This window comes from Saccopteryx leptura, chromosome 7 (genome assembly GCF_036850995.1).
Source record: "Saccopteryx leptura isolate mSacLep1 chromosome 7, mSacLep1_pri_phased_curated, whole genome shotgun sequence".
Classification (NCBI taxonomy): domain Eukaryota; kingdom Metazoa; phylum Chordata; class Mammalia; order Chiroptera; family Emballonuridae; genus Saccopteryx; species Saccopteryx leptura.
In genome coordinates this window covers 94,215,591-94,235,909 of record NC_089509.1, presented here as the reverse complement: position 1 = coordinate 94,235,909, position 20,319 = coordinate 94,215,591, and the positions used below count along the sequence as shown (strand labels likewise).

General features: G+C 41.2%; 1 protein-coding gene, 1 long non-coding RNA gene and 2 other non-coding genes across 4 annotated transcripts in view; 2 read left to right on the top strand and 2 right to left on the bottom strand.

Moving 5' to 3' along the window:
- Positions 1-20,319, top strand: part of C7H2orf80 (chromosome 7 C2orf80 homolog) — a 23,278-nt gene extending 2,959 nt beyond the window's left edge. Inside the window, exons 3-10 of the mRNA XM_066345566.1 lie at positions 1,889-2,018; positions 4,232-4,331; positions 6,051-6,133; positions 7,695-7,782; positions 8,184-8,255; positions 16,543-16,630; positions 16,900-17,021; positions 19,941-20,319. Of these exons, the coding sequence (XP_066201663.1) occupies positions 1,978-2,018; positions 4,232-4,331; positions 6,051-6,133; positions 7,695-7,782; positions 8,184-8,255; positions 16,543-16,630; positions 16,900-17,021; positions 19,941-19,949 (603 nt within the window). The 5' untranslated portion in view covers positions 1,889-1,977 and the 3' untranslated portion in view covers positions 19,950-20,319. The remainder of the gene's footprint in view (positions 1-1,888; positions 2,019-4,231; positions 4,332-6,050; positions 6,134-7,694; positions 7,783-8,183; positions 8,256-16,542; positions 16,631-16,899; positions 17,022-19,940) is intronic.
- On the top strand, positions 6,475-6,606 carry LOC136379284 (small nucleolar RNA SNORA76). Its single transcript, XR_010746759.1, has one exon. It is a non-coding gene; the product is annotated as a small nucleolar RNA SNORA76 (small nucleolar RNA).
- Positions 8,874-8,949, bottom strand: TRNAA-UGC (transfer RNA alanine (anticodon UGC)). Its single transcript has one exon. It is a non-coding gene; the product is annotated as a tRNA-Ala (tRNA).
- Positions 13,136-14,118, bottom strand: LOC136378245 (uncharacterized). Its single transcript, XR_010746591.1, has 3 exons — positions 13,986-14,118; positions 13,683-13,845; positions 13,136-13,331 (listed from the first exon to the last, which is right to left on the bottom strand). It is a non-coding gene; the product is annotated as an uncharacterized lncRNA (long non-coding RNA).

Genomic DNA, 20,319 nt, shown 5'->3' with positions numbered 1-20,319 from the left:
AGCAATCAATGAATAAACTAAGGTGCCGCAATTACGAGTTGATGCTTCTCATCTCTCTCCCTTCCTGTTTGTTGGCCTTTCTCTCTAAAAAACAGTTATCATTATCAAAGGAAGTGTACAGAGAGTAGTATAAACGATATATCAACTGTATCTGTAATGTTTTATTTCTTTAAAAAGATTTAAAGCAAATTGTGTTAAGTTAACATGTCCACTTGAGTGGCCATTGTGCTCAGGTATTTAGTCAAACATTATTCTGGGTGTTTCTATGAAGGTGTTTTATGGATATTAATATTTAAATCAGTGGGCTTGAGTAAACATTCATAAACCTATAATCCCAGACTTAAGAGATAGCAACATTTTTCTTGTATTTTTGTACTAGTCAGGGTTCTCTAGAGATACAGATCCAACAGTACTTGTGTGTATATATAGATAAATAAATAAAAGATTTAGTTTAAGGAATTGACTTACATGAGTGTGGCAGGCTGGCAAGTCCAAAATCTGATGGGATAAACTGGCAGGCTGGAGGTTTAGGGAAGAGCTGCTATTCAAGTCCAAAGGCAGTCTGCTAGCAGATTTCTTGCTTGCTTGGGAGAGGTCAGCCTTTGTATTTTTAAGGCCTTCAACTGATAGAATGAGGCCCATCCACATAATAAAGAATAATATGCTTTACTCAAGCCCACTGATTTAAATATTAATATCCATAAAACACCTTCATAGAAACACCCAGAATAATGTTTGACTAAATACCTGAGCACAATGGCCACTCAAGTGGACATATTAACTTAACACAATTTGCTTTAAATCTTTTTAAAGAAATAAAACATTACAGATACAGTTGATATATCATTTTTACTACCCTCTGTACACTTCCTTTGATAGTGATAACTGCTTTTTAGAGAGAAAGGCCAACAAACAGGAAGGGAGAGAGATGAGAAGCATCAACTCGTAATTGCGGCACCTTAGTTTATTCATTGATTGCTTTCCCATATGTTCTTTGACCTGAGGGCTCCAGCCAAGCCAGTGACCCCTTGCTCAACCCAGAGACCTTGGACTCAAGCCAGCGACCTAGGGCTCCAGCCAAGCCAGTGACCTCTTGCTCAATCCAGAGACCTTGGACTCAAACCAGTGACCTTGGGCTTCAAGCCAGCGACCACTGGATCATGTCAATGATCCCAAGCTCAAGCTGGTGACCTTGCGCTCAACCTGGTGAGCCCACACTAAAGCCAGTGACTTTGGGGTTTCCAACCTGGGTCCTCAGTATCCTGGGTCAATGCTCTATCCACTGCGCCACCACTGGTCAGGCAGATAGTGATAATTTTTCTTTTGTAAATTTTTTTTTTTACTTCAGAACACTTTTGACTCCATCACCTGAACTCCCAATTTCTGGTTCAATGTTGAGGTAGAAACTGAAAACATAGACACACATTTGCCATAACCACGTGTCCTTTCAAAGAGCTCCTGGGCATAGGAGTTGTACATAGGTTCTGTAGAAAACTGTATTATGAGCCATTGCACCAAGGTGAACTCCCTGGGAGCTGCTAGGAGGAATGTCTACAGAGTTCAAACATATTCGGATCACAGACCATTCCTATTTATTATAGATGATTCTCCCCAGATAGTCTCATCCACTATTATACAAGCCATGTCTGTCTTACCTTCTAGTTTATTGCAAGGATAAGTAAATGAATGCTGAAAAAACTTGGAAGAAATAAGTGTCAGAGAAACTTAAGGTACAGTACGCTGGCCACCAGCTTTCTGACCTGGAACCTGCTGGGGCAAAGCCCAAGTTCTGCACATTCCCGGCTCCCTTCCAGAGCCCAGGACTCCATGACTGGTATTTGGAATGATAGCATCCCTAACTCAGATTCCCTCTGATTTGCTGCTGTAGCTTGTAGGCTCAGAGAGGCTGCGCCTTCCCCATGCTGTCAGGTGCAGTGCAAGCTGCAGATACCTGCTCAGCTGGATAAGCCTTCAGTCATGGAAAGAAGGCTCCTAAAGAAGGAAATGAAAAAGCTCCTGTAAGTATGATTGAGAACAACTTTCATTTATTATACTCAGCATTTGGTGGCTGTTTCATGTCGTAGATGGTCTGATACTGGCAGGAGGGGAAAAATCTAAGGAAGATTTTATTCTTGCACTATTGCAGAAAAAAAAAAAAAAAAAAGCCAGACGATCTGGCCTCTGCCTCTGGCCCAAAGGCCTCACTTGTGGTGCAGAGCCCATGCCGACTCTCGGGAGCAGCGTTCTGCCAGCAGCAGGCTTACCGAAGCATCCCTGTCCAGAGCCTAAGATCCGGGACAGCCCAGTCCATGGGGCAGGGCGTGCCTTTGCAAGGGCTCTGCTGGAAAAAGCCAGCCGGGAGATTTCTGAAAAAATGTACCCGAGGGCTCATCATTTAAATAGCAGCCTCTGCCTCTTTTATTATTATTCTGATCAATTTAGTAAATCATCTCCTTTTTCTTGCCATCTGAACTTGTATTTTTAAACAAAGAACGTATTAAGTTTTCCCATGGAAAAAATATTTTTCTCCTGTGTTAGCGTTTTTTTGACTTGGTACTTGGTTAAGACGTTGGTGAAAATAAAAGACCATCTAAAAAGGAGGAAAAAAATAGCTATGTCTTATTTCATGTGTATTATAAGCACAACAATAATATCCTTTTCATCAAAGACCTTATCACAGTCCCTATCAGATGTCCTCTCTCAGCCTACTCAGATTATTATCTTTTCACAAGTCCTTAAGAAATGCTGGAATAAACTACGTATGAGTTCACCCATGCTTACATGTCCGTGTTTGGAGGCCACATAATAAAGAACAACCCATAATTAGGAATACCAACTTCTCCACATAGAACTGGAATTTCAAAAGTGATATAAATATAACTTATAGCTAAAGAATACACTTAAGGTACTTTAAATAAAGTACATTGGAATTACAAAGACAAAAATTTGAGCATTTTTGTCAATCTAAGCTTAATGAATCAGAAGAGTTTTAGGAGGCAGGAACATCCCTCACAAGGTAACCTGCCCAAAGCGTGTGGTAAAGCCCTTGACAGCCAGAGTGTGGCCTCATGACAAGGGGAGAGATTGGAGCTGAACCTCAGAGACCCCAGGTCCTACATCCTGCATCCAGGTCCTCTTCCTGACTTTCCCAGAATGGCGCCCCCTTGTGTTCTCTTTCCAGGATTCTCATTCTATCCTCTCCTTATTAAAAATCACTGTTCTGGAAGGATCTGATAAGGATACACTAAACTGGAATCACTAATATGTATTTTTTTTTTTTTTGTATTTTTTCTGAAGCTGGAAACAGGGAGAGACAGTCAGACAGATTCCCGCATGCACCCGACCGGGATCCACCCGGCACGCCCACCAGGGGCAACGCTCTGCCCACCAGGGGGCGATGCTCTGCCCCTCCGGTGCGTCGCTCTGCCGCGACCAGAGCCACTCTAGCGCCTGGGGCAGAGGCCAAGGAGCCATCCCCAGCGCCCGGGCCATCTTTGTTCCAATGGAGCCTTGGCTTCGGGAGGGGAAGAGAGAGACAGAGAGGAAGGAGGGGGTGGTGGAGAAGTAAATGGGCGCTTCTCCTGTGTGCCCTGGCCGGGAATCGAACCCGGGTCCCCCGCACGCCAGGCCGACGCTCTACCGCTGAGCCAACCGGCCAGGGCTTAATATGTATATTTTCATGCATAACTCCCCCAATAGTATTTGCATTCTAACAGGAAAAACTCTTTGGGCAAAAGAATACACCTGTACAGAGTATCACAGAGCTAGAATTTATCAACCCAGGACATTCTGCCCGAGTTAAACATATATATTATAGGCAGCAAAGGAATCCTAATTTTAAACAGTGGGTCTCAATCCTTCTTCCACTTTTGTAAAACTATTTCTGCGTGTGGGGAGTTATCATGCTGCCTGCTTTCCTATAAATTCTGTGCCTACTCTGTGAGTTTAATGTCTAGATCAATGCGGTTCAAGTTAATTATGGTTCGACATTTTAAGCCTGCAGCATTGCAGAATCTCCTTTTTTTTTTAAAAAAAATAGTGTTATTTTGGTAATAAAGTAGCCAAATGATCCTCTATTTTTTAAAATAAATGAAATACGAACTCAGGTCTCCGAGCCGTCTGTGACTGCTCTTGTGTTTGGTAGAGGAGGCGGGATGGGCAGGGACCCTCTTCGGCAGACTGAACTCCATTGTCGTACCCAATGGTTCAATCCTGCTCTCTTGCTTTTAAGGGGAGATTATATTGGCATCAGACTTCGGGAAAATGAATTCGACCCAAAAGGAAGAAGGCAACTCACCTTTCTAGATGAGATGGTAAAGCAAGGCATGCGGGTGCGAGTCACGTTTGTGTTGTATGTGTGTGAAGGGGGCATACAAGGATCTAACGTATGTAATAAACACGGCTATCCCTGAGCCTCGAGAATGTCCTCGTTCTCATCTTCTCATCCTAGCATTCTCCATCCAGTCTTTTCAACTCATTAAACTGAAAGTAAAAAGAGTGAGAAAATAAAAGTCATGGGACTTTTTGCCATTTGCTATTAGAAAAGATTAAAAAGCAAAATGGAAGCAAAGGAGCTTATTACATGTGATGTTAAATTCTTTTGGACAAAATTAGCTCTCATGGAGTTCTCAAATATAAGGCTGGTTTTGTTTTGTTTGTTTTGTTTTCTACCGTGTGCTTTATTGGAGAAAAGTCAAAGAATTGAGTAATCCAAAAATTCTTTCTGTTATTATTTGTGTTGAAACTCAGGTTCATGTTATGTAATGGAAGTTCATTTTGCGTAAATTAAGAAAGAAACCATGTAAAGATCTAATTCAAAAGAAATTAGTAAACCCACAGCTTTTTTATTCTACCTATATATTATTCTTGCGTGAGTAAAGAAGAAAAGATCTCTCTCTCCTTCTCCTTTCTCCCTGTCTGACTTCCCTGGAGCTGAATGAGCAGTTTAGCCTGAGTGTTCTGATGTGCTTCTCCGTGCAAGGATTAGATGGAGATATCAAGTCAATTAGATAATTGCTTCTTAAACTTTAATGGGGTCAAATTACAATAGTGTTGTGATTCAGAAGGTCTGGGGGTAGGGCTGCGAATTTGCATTTGTCATGAATGATGCCAACGCTACCAGTCCATGCATCAGTCTTAGATTCAGTTTCAACAACTGATCATGGTCCTTTTTTTTTCCCTTTCTTTTCTTTTTTTTAAATTCACTTTCCAGTTTGGTTCAGTCCCTGGAAGAAATAGAAGTAATTACATTGTTTAGATAATGTTTTAGTGAGATAGACTTTTAAAACCCAACTAAAAATGCAAAAGCCAAACTGACTTCCCTTTTCTGGGGATGAGAATAGCAAAGCACATTGGAATTGGTCTTCAGCTTTCTATATGAGACTCTTCGCAGGTCACTTAATCAGGTCTACTTCAGTCCTTTGCTAATGCTGGCCTGCCATCTGGGAGGTCCTTCTCTACCTCCAGAAATTCTTCTCATCCTTCAAGCCCCAGTTCCTCCAAAGCCTCCTCTCTGAAGCCTCCCAGGATTCACCAGCTGGACACACCACTTCCCCGGTGCCCCTGGGAGCACCTTTCTGTCATTCTACTCACAGAATTAGAAATTGTTCTCTGGGTCCCTCTTCCTCTACCTTTACCTCTTTCTATTTAAAAATTTTAAAAAACTGAGGCCCAGAAAATATCAATTGCTCACCTAAGGATATACCATGAGTTGTTGGCCAGACCTAGATGTGAGCCCAGATTCCCTGATTCCCATTTTAGTATTCTTTCCAAGAATCTGTCTTTTCTTTTTTGGTCCACACAAACCAAATACATATTGATACATACATACATACATACACACATACATTCATACATAACCCTGCTCCAGTGGGAGGTAAATGTACTGCCTGAAGACCTCTAATGAGTTCTGTCTGAGCATCAGGTTACGGGCAGAGCTGCTGATCCTCACCCTTGGGGGACAGAACAGTAGAGCAGGTTTAGCACTGCCATTGCCACTTTGTCCAGGGAGTGGAACCAGTAAGCTGGTTCTCTGTTCTTCCTGCCTCCAGGCACACTATGACTTGGCCATCAACGTAGCTCTGCAATGGCTGGATCACTCAGAAGACTTAACTTGGCTGGAGTGGGAGAAAGTGTAAGTTGAAATAGTTCTTTTTTTATATATAACTTTATTGATTTTTAAAGAGAGAGGAGGGAGAGGGATCTGTTTCTGTATGTTTCCTGACCAGGGACCAAACCGGCAACCTTTGCGTATCTGGACGATGCTCTACCTGGCCAGGGCATGTTGTTTTTTTAATGTGTGACTATGAGAAACCAAAGAGGAAGTTCCATCTGGTGTCTTCCACTTTGAGCACTCTGATTTGAAAACACCGAGGGGGAGTAACCCTCTCCAACTAGAAACCTGAAGAAATGCCACAGTTGTTAAGCTGGTGAAGTCACATAATGTTTATATTTGTTAAATCTCCTCTAATTAACGCGCTGCCTTTGAGCCCCCGTTGCGCCTGCGTGTGGCGCCGGGGGTCAGGCTGCAGCGCAAGAGCATGTACTCGCGCATAACTGGGGCCGACTGCCCTCTGCCTGCGGCCCTTTTACCAGCGAGCAACACTGCGGGGCGGGGGGAGGGGGGGGACAAATCTCTGCTAATTAGTTTCTGTCAGATAAAAATTTTCTTACATAGAACGTTGTCCCTTAGAAATATGACTGTGCTTTGTCGTGTACATGCCATGATTTTTAAGATGGTCAATTCTGTGGGTAAAAGCTGCAATCTTTTTCTAAGGATGATCAAACACCACTTCTTAAGCATTTAACCAGATATGTACCTGAGTTGAGCTCTTTGAATCATAATTTCCTGTCCAGGATTATTGGTATTTTCGCCCTATTTGCCAGCAGACATACTCAGTTGGTAAGAACATGAAATTAATGAGACCAAAACTGAATAGCCCAAAGGCCAGTTATTATTTTCTGTTCCACGGCCTTAGAACTCACAGATCCTGGATGGCTGTATCAGGGTGGGTGTGGTTATAACAAGCAGAAAATCCAGTTTGAACAAACTTAAGAAAACAAAAAATAAATAAGGAAGGGTAGGAGATTTATTTTCTTTGTGTTTGAAAATCTGTGGGTAGGTCTTTCCAAAACAGGGCTTAATTTAAAATTCAAACCACATCATCAAGACCTGCCTCTTGACTCTTTTCTCTGAGTAGGCAGAGGTGAATGTGTCCCAACAGCTCTGTTACCCTGCGTTTTCTGGGGGTGGAGTGGGGGATGGAATACCCTGACTAGTGTAGTCCACAGTGTGTTTCCCGATCTTTGGAATCCTGGGGTATCGTCAGCTTCCCTTGAAGCACACAGGCGTACAGTAGAGAGGCGCAGCGCCCCCCACCCCCACCCCGAGCAATTTGCCACAGAAGGGAAAGGATCTCAGTTGGCATATTTATGATTGTCCATCATAGTGACCAGTCGGCCAATGTTTGATAGCTGTGTGGACACGGATAGAGGAGGGCATGTTCATCACCACTATTGGAAGATTCAAATTTCAATGTGTGTACCTTAGTAATGGTGGATTGATCATATCACTTTTGTAAACAAGTACGTAGCACGTGCATTGGAGATTACTCATGGATTATTATCCCAACCTTAACAGGTGTCAGAAACAGTAGGAAGAAACTCTTCATTCTTACTTACTAATGTTCCCTTAGGAAAAAGCCGTTTCATGACAGACCCATATATCCAAACCATAGAGAAAGAGAAGCAATGATTTTATCATCTTATGCTGGAATCTTAATGGTAAGTAAAAAACACTGTTTGCATATATGAAGATGTTATATTTTCTATGCACATTTTGATGTTAATGTATGTTTATTTTCTTTTTCAACCAATGCTTGTAAATGTTTAAGATTTACTAATATTAAGTGTTTCATTATTTAAAACATAAAGAAGGACTTTGATTCTTATATTATATTGTGAAAACATTTAGTTAAGGGACAAAACCCCTCCCCAGAATACAATGCATAAACAATTGGATTCTGGATACTCAGATTTATCAATTTATTCAGAAGTTACTTATTTAGTGCCCATGCCACGCAGGCACAGTACCTCACATATTGGAGCCACAACAACTTTGTTTTGTAGTAAAAGAAAAGCCATGACATGATAATACATTTTTTGTTGTTGTTACTGTTTAACAGAACAGCCTTCCAGTTGAGGAAGTCTTTAAAATTTATGGGGTGGATTCTTCTGCCAGTTCCAGTGCTATTAAGGTAGGGGTGACCTGAGACTATCATCATAAGAGATTTTTAGAGAGAATTTATTTATTTATTACATTTGTAATTTTGTATTTTTAAAGCATGAAATAAGTTTTATATCAAAATGTACTAAACCATATCTTCCTTGGGTAATAAATGATTGTAAGATGCTTTTCTTACCTGAAGAACTGTGTTTGTAATAACAGATGTATTTGGTGTAAGGCTGAGTAGAGCAGATCATAGAACACCAGGCTTAGAGTCTAGGTTCTGCCTAAGTTTTTGATGAGTAGAATATCTTACACTTTTTGTAATGTAGACCTGGTAAGTTCAAGTGCTCTTTTTTTTTTTTTGTATTTTTCTGAAGCTGGAAACGAGGAGAGACAGGCAGACAGACTCCCTCATGCAACCGACCGGGATCCACCCGGCACGCCCACCAGGGGCGATGCTCTGCCCCTCCGGGGCGTCGCTCTGTTGCGACCAGAGCCACTCTAGCGCCTGGGGCAGAGGCCAAGGAGCCATCCCCAGCGCCCAGGCCATCTTTGCTCCAATGGAGCCTCGGCTGCGGGAGGGGAAGAGAGAGACAGAGAGGAAGGAGGGGGTGGGGTGGAGAAGCAAATGGGCGCCTCTCTTATGTGCCCTGGCCGGGAATTGAACCTGGGTCCCCCGCACGCAAGGCCGACGCTCTACCACTGAGCCAACCGGCCAGGGCCTCAAGTGCTCTTCTTGGATAATATGGTGTAACATCTAGAACTAGGACAAGATCTATAAGATTTGTTCTTATGATAAGTGAGTTTATTGCTGCCACATTTCTCCTTCCCATCAGACTTCTTTGAAATCACTGCAGAACAAGGAGCAATAATCTGACAGTTCAGACACCTGGGTCTGAGTTCTGACTCTGCTACTATCGAGCCCTGGGTCTTTTTCCCTCTTTGGGCTTCCATACTTATCTTTAAAACATGGAGTACTCTGAGTGATCTGTACGGCCAATGCAGTTTTCGCTATTATAAATGTATAAACATTTAGTAAACATTTAAATATAGGGTGCTGTTTAGAGGTGAACTACTCATCCCTTTACCTTTAAATACCTCTAGAAGAGGGAAGAGGAAAGGGAAAATTGGGTGGGTGGGAGGAAGTTAGAAGACAGCAGGAAGAACCCACCGTTCACACCCAGGCCTTCTGGTGCTTTTGAAACCTCCACTGGGTTAGGAAGGGAGGCCAGGGCAGGGCAAGGCTATGGTTACAAGAACACCTCCACTGTTCTTTTACCTGAAGACCATACTGCAAATAGGGAGTCTGTATAAAAACTCAAGAGCCCACCAGGTCCAGCTTAAGAGTCAAATATTTACAAAGTGTTGTAACTTTGAAACTGTCCTATCATCTGAATCCATATGTAATTTGGCCATAGTCCCAAGACTCCAGTTCCCTTGATCACTCTAGTTTCAACTCCATTCATTCATTCATTCATTCATTCAATGTAGTTATAGGTGCAAGGAATTTAATGTGGTGCAAGTCAGATGTGGGGGCTAAAGATATATTAATACTTTTCTTTCCACCTTCTAAATTCTCCTGGCTGGATTAATAACCAAATTAACAGAGACATATTAACAGGAGAAAATTAAAGTTTAAAACATGTGCACGGGGAATTCACATAGGCATGATCATGCCATGAAAATTCCAAAGACAACGAGGCAGCATTGGATATATAAGACATTTTTGGACAAAGGAGAAAGGGGTGGGTGGGGAGAACCAAAACAATGGGACGCAGAGGGTATCCAGTCAACAGGCATCTCTGGAAGCTTTCTTGGTGGCCATACTTAATTCAGATTAGGCTAAGGTTGCACCCTAAGTTCTTTTTTCCTGTAACAGGCTCCCCTGTCTGAATCTCTTGGGCAAGAAAGTGAGGGAGAACCAAAGTATTTTTTCTTAGTCTTTTGTTTCTTAATAAACCATCAGTATCCATTGGGAAGCTACGATGCTTAACGATAGGCCAGCCAGTCTCTACCTATCCATCCAGTCATTAGCTTATTCATCAAAGGGTCTTTATTCAGCACCTTCTCTATAGTGATACAGTCTCTGTCCTCACAATCATTGACTAACAATAAAAAGCCCAGATACGCACATGGACTACACAATGACCAGCTCTGAAAGGAAACAGATAATCTTCTCCTAGAGCGAACTTTCCTTCAAAGGCCTGCGTTTGTTCATTGACACAGGAGATGAGTGTTGGCTCATTTATTGATATGTGGGTGAAAGACAGTTTGTATAATGGCTAAGCACAGGGATTCTAAAGCCGAACTGCCAAGTTTAAGCTGGACTGCCCGTTCTAGCAGCTTCAAGGAGAAAAGTCCTGGGTAAGTCTTAACTCTGTTAGTCTGGATTTTATTTGTAAAAAGAACGACAAGAAGATGGGTTTGTAGTGAGACATGAGTGAATATGTACGTGTAAAGTCCTTAGTGCTTGGCACTTGGAAACCTCAAAATAGTAGCTAAAGTTAAGGTTCTGGTATTTCAGGGTTGGGTGTTTGATTCCTCTGTGTTCCACTAAATCAAGGTTTGCCAACATTTTCAACCAGATAATTCTGTTGTGTGTGTAGGTGGAGGCAGGGCTGGCCTGTGCCTTCTGGGATGTTTAGCAGCACCTCTGGGTAATCCTCTACCCATTAGATACTAGCAGCTTCCCCTCCAGTTGTGACAGCTAAAAATATCTTCTGACTTTGCTAAACGTCCCCTAAGAGGCAACATCACAGCTGGTTGAGAACCACTGTCCTAAAAATTAAAAAATTAAATAGCTCATCAACATCCATGTGTATTATTTTAAACAATGAAATATCACAAAAAGGTTTTATGTGATGTTAGCTACAAATATAAGATTCTGAGGTTCACCTACCCACTGTGGGCCTCCTAACTTCCTCCCTTCTCAGGACGTTCTCCTGTGGGCACGTCGGCTCCAATGAGGAACGTCTTCTGCAGCCTAAATAAGGAAAGACCAGGACTTCTTAATGGAAATACAGCACTTCAAATACTGTAAACTGTAGGGGCAATTTCAAAACAGTCCTTGGAGTCTAACAATTTCAGAAAATTTAACTAGGAGATGGCTTGATAGTGTGTGTGTGTGTGTGTATGTGTGTACTGCTCACAAAAATTAGGGGGGATTTCAAAATGAATATGAAGCAATAGAATATCCCTTAATTTTTGTGAGCAGAATTAGGGGATAGTTCAAAGTGAATATGAAGCAATAAAAATTCCCCTAATTTCTGTGAGCACTGTGTGTGTGTGTGTGTGTGTATGTATCAGCCAAAAGTACTTCTCTAATTGTTGTATACATCTGAATGACCTTTGATCCCTTCAGATAAAATGTCTTCTGTGCATCAGCTAAAATTCTTCCCAATCAAGAGCTTAAAGTCCTGGTGAATACTGATCAGATTATGTAGAATTTCCAGCCACTAGGATCGCCCACATGACACAATATGGGTACTGTGCAGGGGCCTGATGGCTTGCTTCAGGACTATTTGCTGCCACCTGGTGACAGGAAGGTATTATGGGCTCAGTATTGCTCACCAATGTTATTAGCTTCAGTTTTTACTTATGATAGGGAGCTGTTTTTGCTGACAAGGAGCGATTTTTCTGCTGAGTACCTTTGACCCACAGAAGTCGATAAAGGGCCTCACAAACATGAGGGTTAAACAACTAGCTAAAATATAAACTTTCCTACTTAATTTTAAACTGAGGAAAAAGAGCATAGATCTCCTTTTAACAAATAAATTTGATGGAGAAACAGGAAAAAAGGAAAGGAAAACCTTTGTGCACCCCATCTTCTTTCCCTCTGTCCCCTTCCCCCTTCCAGTTGAAAAAAAATTTTTTTTTTTTTTTTTGTATTCTTCTGAAGCAAGAAGCTGGGAGGCAGTCAGACAGACTCCCGCATTCACCAGATGGGGATCCACCCAACTTGCCCACCAGGGGGCGATGCTCGGCCCATCTATGGCGTTGTTCCATTGCAACCGGAGCCATTCTAGCGTCTGAGACGGAGGCCATGGAGCTGTCCTCAACACTCTGGCCAACTTTGCTCCAGTGGACCCTTGGCTGCAGGAGGGGAATACAGACATAGAGACAAAGGAGAGGGGGGAAGGTGGAGAAGCAGATGGGTGCTTCTCCTGTGTGCCCTGGCTGGGAATCAAACCTAGGACATCCACACACCTGGCCGACACTCTACCACTGAGCCAACTGGCCAAGGCCTAGAAAGAAATTCTTGTCGAATGTGCTTTGGACATAATTGGGCGCTCAGTCAGTACTTGACTTGAGAAATAACAAGCATAATTATACTTTCACATCGACACAATGAAGATATGAATAAGCAGCATTAAAGGAGAAAATAGAATATGGTTAACTCGCCCTGGCCGGTTGGCTCAGCGGTAGAGCGTCGGCCTGGCGTGCGGGGGACCCGGGTTCGATTCCCGACCAGGGCACACAGGAGAAGCGCCCATCTGCTTCTCCACCCCCACCCCCTCTCCTTCCTCTCTGTCTCTCTCTTCCCCTCCCACAGCCAAGGCTCCATTGGAGCAAAGATGGCCTGGGCGCTGGGGATGGCTCCTTGGCCTCTGCCCCAGGCGCTAGAGTGGCTCTGGTCGCGGCAGAGCGATGCCCCGGAGGGGCAGAGCATCGCCCCCTGGTGGGCAGAGCGGGTCGCCCCTGGTGGGCGTGCCGGGTGGATCCCGGTCGGGCGCATGTGGGAGTCTGTCTGACTGTCTCTCCCCGTTTCCAGCTTCAGAAAAATACCAAAAAAAAAAAAAAAAGAAAAAAAAGAATATGGTTAACTCTAGGTTTAGGATTTTAATTTCATTCTACTTTTAAAATAATTTTTCATATAAACCATACAGTTGACATTAACTGCTTGCATGAGTCATCAGATGATCAGAATTCACAGAATATTTGAGCTGGACGTGACCTTCCAAATCACTGGGTTCTATCTTCTCCAGTAAATAGGGCAACTTGAGTGTGGAAAGCTTCGGTCTTGTATCTTCTAAGTGCGTCAGGGACAATGAGTGACTGGACTTATCAAGGGGATCACTTTGTAAGTTATACAAATGCCTAACCCCTAAAAAAAAAAAAGCATAAGAGTCAATTTTTTTTTTTAATTTGTACCTGAGGGGCTATTATTATATTATTAGAACCACAATTGCCCCACACTTATATAAAACCTCCTTTCAATTACTTTTTGTGTTTTAGGGTCATCTTTCTGAATAGATTGTGTGCTCCCTGAGGTTAGATGTCACCATTTATTTTTACGTTAAATCCCCTACAATGCTGAATAGGAAGTGAACTCCCAATAAGTATTTTTGCCATTTGAATAAAAGACTGAGGTAAAAAATAGAAGTGTTCCTGCTGAGGTGGCCCTAAACTACCCTGTCAATAAAGAGAGAACACACCCTCATTTATGGTCTAATACCTGTTTTCTGTCTGATACAGCCAATGCCCCATGTTAGTAGTGAAAAACGGAAGTTTGCTCCTCAGATCAAAGGAGTCTGGCGGTGGGCAGGCCAGGGCTGGTACTGCAGTTCCGCAAAGTTGTCAGGAAGGCAGGCTTCTTCCAGGGCTCTGCTCAGTCCTTCCTGTTGGAAATGACAAAATAATATATAAATGTATTCTCTTTGAAAAAAAAAAAGACACCCCCCCCCACAGTAATACCCCATCTACATATGAACCACACAATTATTTATGAGCTCAAATGACTGTGGAAATACCAGCCTACTTTGAAGGGATACCAGTTATGTAGGAAGTTGATCATTAGGAGTGTGATCATTAAGAGTTTTGGATGATAGAGACAGAGCAGATAATTTTCTACTGATCTGGAAATCTAAAAGTAAGCATTTGTTTTGTTGCCCTTGTCTTTTGGTGTTGACCGCAGTTATACATCACGTAAGGGTGTCCCTATTGATGAAATGGCATATTTGTGGAAACGCCTACATAAAAAGGACCGTGTAATCAAACTTTTACTCCTCAGAAAGAAGAGTTCTGTAAATGTAAAACCTGAATCTCTATCAGTGAGAAAGCAGGTCATTGTTGATCTTGCAGTGGGATGTTAATTATTTCAGGCTTACTGGCTCTGATTAGTTATTTGTCAGCAATTACTCAGCCTTTTTCTGGTAGACCAAGCAGGATTCCCTAAAGGAATTAGTGGCCACGTTGTTGCCATGAGTAATTCCATACAAGAGAGAAAACTGAGTTAGGAAGAGAAATGATGATGATGATATAAAAATAATTATTATTGCCCGGCTTGTGGTGCAGTGGATAAAGCGTCTACCTGGAATGCTGAAGTCGCTGGTTCAAAACCCTAGGCTTGCCCAGTCAAGGCACATAAGATAAGCGACCAATGAACAATTAAAATGAAACAACTATGAATTGATACTTCTTATTCCCTTCTCTCTCTGTAAAATCAATAAATAAAATCTTTAAAAACATATTATTTTTAATTTTAAAGCTTCTGTATTGTATTATGTGCCAAATACTATTTTAAATACTTTAGATATGTTAACTCTTTAATCCTTACCACAATTCTATAAGGTAGACACTAGTATTACTATTCTCACGTGAAGAAACAGGCACAGAAAAGTTAAATGACACACTCAAGATCACACGTCTTGTAGATGATGCAGCCTTCATTCCGAATCAGCCAGTTTGATATCAAAGTCCACGCTTTTAACTACTGTGGCTTTGACTAGAACCAATAACACGTGATGCTTACTATGTGCTAGGCACTCTGTAAGGCACTAGAGGTGAATGATTAGATTAGTTAACCAGCCTCTCTCTTTCCACATTCCACCTCATTCTCATTCTCCACTTAGCAGACAGAGCGATCTTTTTAAAATCCTGAATCAGACCTTATAACACTACATCTTAAAGATATTTTAATAGCTTCTACTGCACCCTGGAATCCATTTCAGAGAATACTTCCGTACCATGACCAATAAGGACCTACACGATCTGGGTCCTGCCTCCCTCTGCAGCCTCATCTACGAGTCTCCCCATTCTCACTCTGCTCTAGCCACACACTGGCTTCCTTTGCGTGTGGAAAGCACAAGCTTATTCCAAGAAGACCTCGTTTCCCTTTGCCTGGAACACTACTCTCCAGCCCTTTCCTGAGACTCATCCTGTGAGTCTCAGCTGACACACCGCTTCTTTCTAGAGGCTTTCTCTGTCCAGTCTCTCTGAAGTGGTTCTAGTCACTCCTTAGGACGTTATCTTGACTAGTTTATTAAACTTGTCATGATGTATAATCATCCCTGGTTGTCTAATTATCATTTGTCTCTCATCCCTCAGCCCTAGAAAGGCAGGAACCATGTCTGTCTTACTAACCACAGCTCCTAAAACAGAGCCTAGCCCATAGTAGGTGCTCACTGAAAATCTGTGGAATAAATGAATGCATGGACAGTTCTAGCCTTGAAAAAGTTTGCGGAGTAGTGCAGCAGTCAGCGGATTATAACTATAACATACTGAGTTTGCTCTGCGACAGCATGCTTTGAGTTCCCAGATGAAAGTCAATAATTCTGCCTTGAGGTGGAGTGGGGGCAGGAGGCCAGTACGGGAGCATGAAGATGGGATATTGGGCAAGTTTCTCAGAAAAGGGGATACTTGAGCTACCTCTCAAAGGAAAAGTGGGAGCCTTTAGGAAAAGAAGGAAAAAGTTCTAGGCAGAAGAGAAGAAAATAGCTGTTCTAGGTAAAGGGAACTATTTGAAGAGCATCAAGTGTGTGAAAAGACATTCTAGGAGAAAGGAAGCAAGCATAGGAATGGGAGACAGTGTGTGGACGTGAGTGACCGTGAAACATGACCTCATCGGTGGGCTGTTAGTAAGGTCTATGGCAGGGGTCCCCAAACTTTTTACACAGGGGGCCAGTTCACTGTCCCTCAGACCGTTGGAGGGCCGGACTATAAAAAAAACTATGAACAAATCCCTATGCACACTGCACATATCTTATTTTAAAGTAAAAAAACAAAACGGGAACAAATACAATATTTAAAATAAAGAACAAGTAAATTTAAATCAACAAACTGACCAGTATTTCAATGGGAACTATGGGTTTGCTTTTGGCTAATGAGATGGTCAATGTGCTCCTCTCAATGACCACCAATGAAAGAGGTGCTTCTTCCAGAAGTGCGGCGGGGGCCGGATAAATGGCCTCAGGGGGCCGCATGCGTAGTTTGGGGACTCCTGGTCTAAGGACTATGCAAACAGGCTGGGCTGTAAAGAGCAGGTGTTCACAGCACGAAGTGGGTGCAGCTTTCCAAATTAGCTGTTTTCCTTTCAGGTTCCCCGAGCTCCACCTTTCCGCCGCTCCTTGCACCCTTTTGCCATGTTGACAGCACCCAAAGCAGCAGAATATGCCCGCAAACAGAGTAAGTCATTTACGTCCATCTGCTTAGAGGACTCACAAAGTAAGGTTAAAGTTGTTATGGTAATAACATCTCTCTGTTGAATTAAAAAGAACCAGGAGCATGTATGGCTTGATTTCTCTCTGTTATCGAAATCAGGGAAGTCTTATTTCTTACACCCTTTGGTAATGGGAGCAAAGCACTCATGAAGGGAAAGATCTGAAACTGTGGGTGGACTCATATTTTAATAGCTTTTTTTTTTGTACAGATATGGTTATTACCTGTGTCTCTAGGTGTCAAGTTAAGAAAGGGCACAACGAATAAAAATGCCACCAGCAGCTCTACAAAGGAAACAAATGCCACGGGACTGAAATCATCAAAAAATTTATCTTTGGACACACGGCCAAAGAACAAAGTAGGTCTATAAAACACAAATTGGACCAAAATGATACCAGATGTTTGGGGAGTACTTATATTGTAGTTTATAGTCTAGCCTTTAGAATTAATGCTCTGGGTTTGAATCTAAAGCCAATTGACATCTGTGTGACTTCAGGCAAGTGACTTAACCTCTTTGTTCCTTAGTCTTCTCTTCTGCAAAATGAGAAGAATAATGAAACATCCCTCTTAAGGTTGTTGGGATGATTACCTGACACTATGAATGTTAAGAGGTTAGAGCAGTGCTTGCTCAGAGTAAACCCTAAATAAACATTAACCATTATTATCTTTTAGCTTTGGAGCAGTGTTACTCACAAGTTAATCAGCTGTTATTCTGTGAGTTCAAATAAGAGTTTACATGCTCATAGTAAAAATTTCAAATAATACAAAAATCATAAGTAAAAGTAAAAGAACCCCTCTTCCTGCCTCTTAGAAATAACCACTGTTCATATTTTTGGATATTTGAATATTGCTACTGATTTGTTATAAATAACCAAGAAATAAATTAAGAGACAAATATTTTATTAAGGAAATAATTAGTTTATAGATGTATAAAAATATGCTTTTACAGTTTGTTTGAAGAAGTTTTTCATTTTATATATTTGAGCTTCTTAGTCTTTTCCTTTATAGCTTATGGATATTATATCATTTTTTTTTAGCTGATAAACAACTTTTTAGCCTCATGATGAAACAATGCCTTATTCAAACTTTTCTATGCATTTCCAGCCACTGAATTTTTTCATATAGGAAAGTAGGTATTCTAGCAAACAGTTTTAAATATTTTTATACTGTATTGGTATTAGTAGCTCATTTATTAATCAAAATGAGTGTAACACGATATCGTAAGAAAGTGTCAATATTGGGCAGAGTACTAGGAAATGAAGTTGGAATGGACAGGATCATACCAAAGGGCCAGAAAATGGCAAGCTAGAATGATTAAGCTGTGGACTCTGGAGATTTAAAAACTGGTTTCTCCATTTAATAACTTGAGTGAATTATTAAGTGAAATCTCGCTGTGTTTCATCTATAAAAAGAGCATGATAAAACCTACCTCATAAGGCTGTTACAAGGACTCTGTGTGTTAATGTATGTGGAGGGGCTTAGAATAGTGCCCAGACTACCTACTGCTCCTGAGAAAGTGACAATATCACGGAAGGAGGAAGACGTGGTGAGAGGGCCGTTTGAGGATCTGTTTGAACATTTCCACACAGAAGGAGATTGGGTATCAATACCCCACCTTAACAAGTAAGAGGCTGAACAGACTGAAAAACACACAACTCTTCTTGAAGTGTAAGAAAGGCAAGGACACCTGGTAAACTGCTACCCCCAAGAACAAGATAGACTGAAGGATGGGTGGAAGGATACAGAGACGCACTGATGTATGTTAAAGCAAACACAGCAAACTGTGAGCTACAGAATTGGCAGGTGATAGCCCTGTGTACCTCATTGCAGAACTTTTTCAACTTTTGGTATGAAAAATTTCATACTGAGATTATGAATAGGAACAAAAAAGACAGATTGTCAGAGTGGATCAAAAGACAAGACACCCACTTGAAATATAAAGACACCCATAGTTGAAAAGTATGTATATGCCATGCTAACACTAATCAAAAGAAAGCAAAAGTAGCTATATTAATTTCAGCCAAAGCTGACTTCAAAACAAAGAAAGTTATCAAGGATAAAAAAAAGAAGCCTGACCTATGGTGGCGCAGTGGATAAAGCGTCGACCTGGAAATGCTGAGGTCGCCGGTTCAAAACCCTGGGCTTGCCTGGTCAAGGCACATATGGGAGTGGATGCTTCCTGCTCCTCCCCCTTCTCTCTCTCTGTCTCTCCTCTCTCTCTCTCTCTCTCTCTCTCTCTCTCTCTCTCTCTCTCTCTCTCCCTCTCTCTGTCTCTCCCTCTCCTCTCTAAAAAAATAAAAATAAAAAAATGAATAAAAAAAAAAAAAAGAATTGCATGATGATTAAGGTTTATAAGGAGACATAACATCACTTAGCATGTATGCACTGAACACGAGCATCAAACTACGTGAGGTAAGAACTCAGACCCATGAGGAGAAACAAATGACTTCACTATTCTAGTTGGAGACTTCAGCACCCCTCTACAGAAATGGTGAGAGCACAGTCTAAGTTTAAATTCGAAGCAATATACAAGAAGTTCAAAATAATATGTCGCAAGAATAATACATAACCACTAAAGGGCAAAGATTTACTTTGGGTACAGATAGGCAAATAAAGTATTACTTTTATTATTTTCTTTTCTTTGGAAATAATTTTGAGTTTAGAGAAAAGTTGCAGGACTACTATTGATACAAAGAACCTTCATATACATTTTACTCAGATTCACCAATTGTTCATGTTTTGCTCCATTAGCCATATCACCTTTTCTCTCTGCTTCTCTCTCTTCTTCTGTCCCTCTCTTTTTCTCTCTGTACATAGATATAGACATATAATTTTTTCTGATCCATTTAAAGTTATATTATCATATCATCTATCATATATTCTTCAGTGTGTACTTCCAAAGAACAAAATCATTTCATTCTCTTAAATAACCAGAGTACTGTATAGTTATCAACTTCAGAAAATCTAACATCAATACTTTGATCCAATCTACTGTCTTTATACAAATTTTGTCAATTGACCCAATAATGTTTTTTAAACATTTTTTTGCTTCTGCTCAGGATCGTGTGTGGAAACATATCTTGTATTTAATTGAAAAATATAACTCAATTTCCAAATGCCATGGAAATTCTTTTGTGCCTAAACTCATTTTAACCCATTTTGTGTCAAAAATTTAGTATCTCATATTTGACCTTAACTCCCTGTAGATTGAAACCTAATGTCTGTGTCCACGTTGAATTGATATGCTTAATACAGAAATCATCTTTTTATTCTGCAGGTCACTTAGAAACTTAGAATTGCATCATGGGACTTCATGATGAAGTCTCTGGGAGAGGAAAAGAAATATCAACTTACAACTACACTCTTGCCAGTTATCACTGATACAAACGACACTGAGTGTTATCTTTGGATGTTGAGCTTTCTTCTCTGAAAATCTTATTGTATGACTACATTTGGATTTAAAAAATGTTTCTCTCTTATGCTACTTCATTGTGAGTGGAAGACTGTTGGCTGGAGAGTTCTAAGAACATATAGAATTTCTATGTCAGAGCAGGCTGGCTTTGGAGCACATTTTACAAGTGTGTAGCACTGAATATTGCAGAGTGGTGAAGTAGGAGACGGTTTTCCAAAGTTTCAATCCAAACTAAATTAATCTG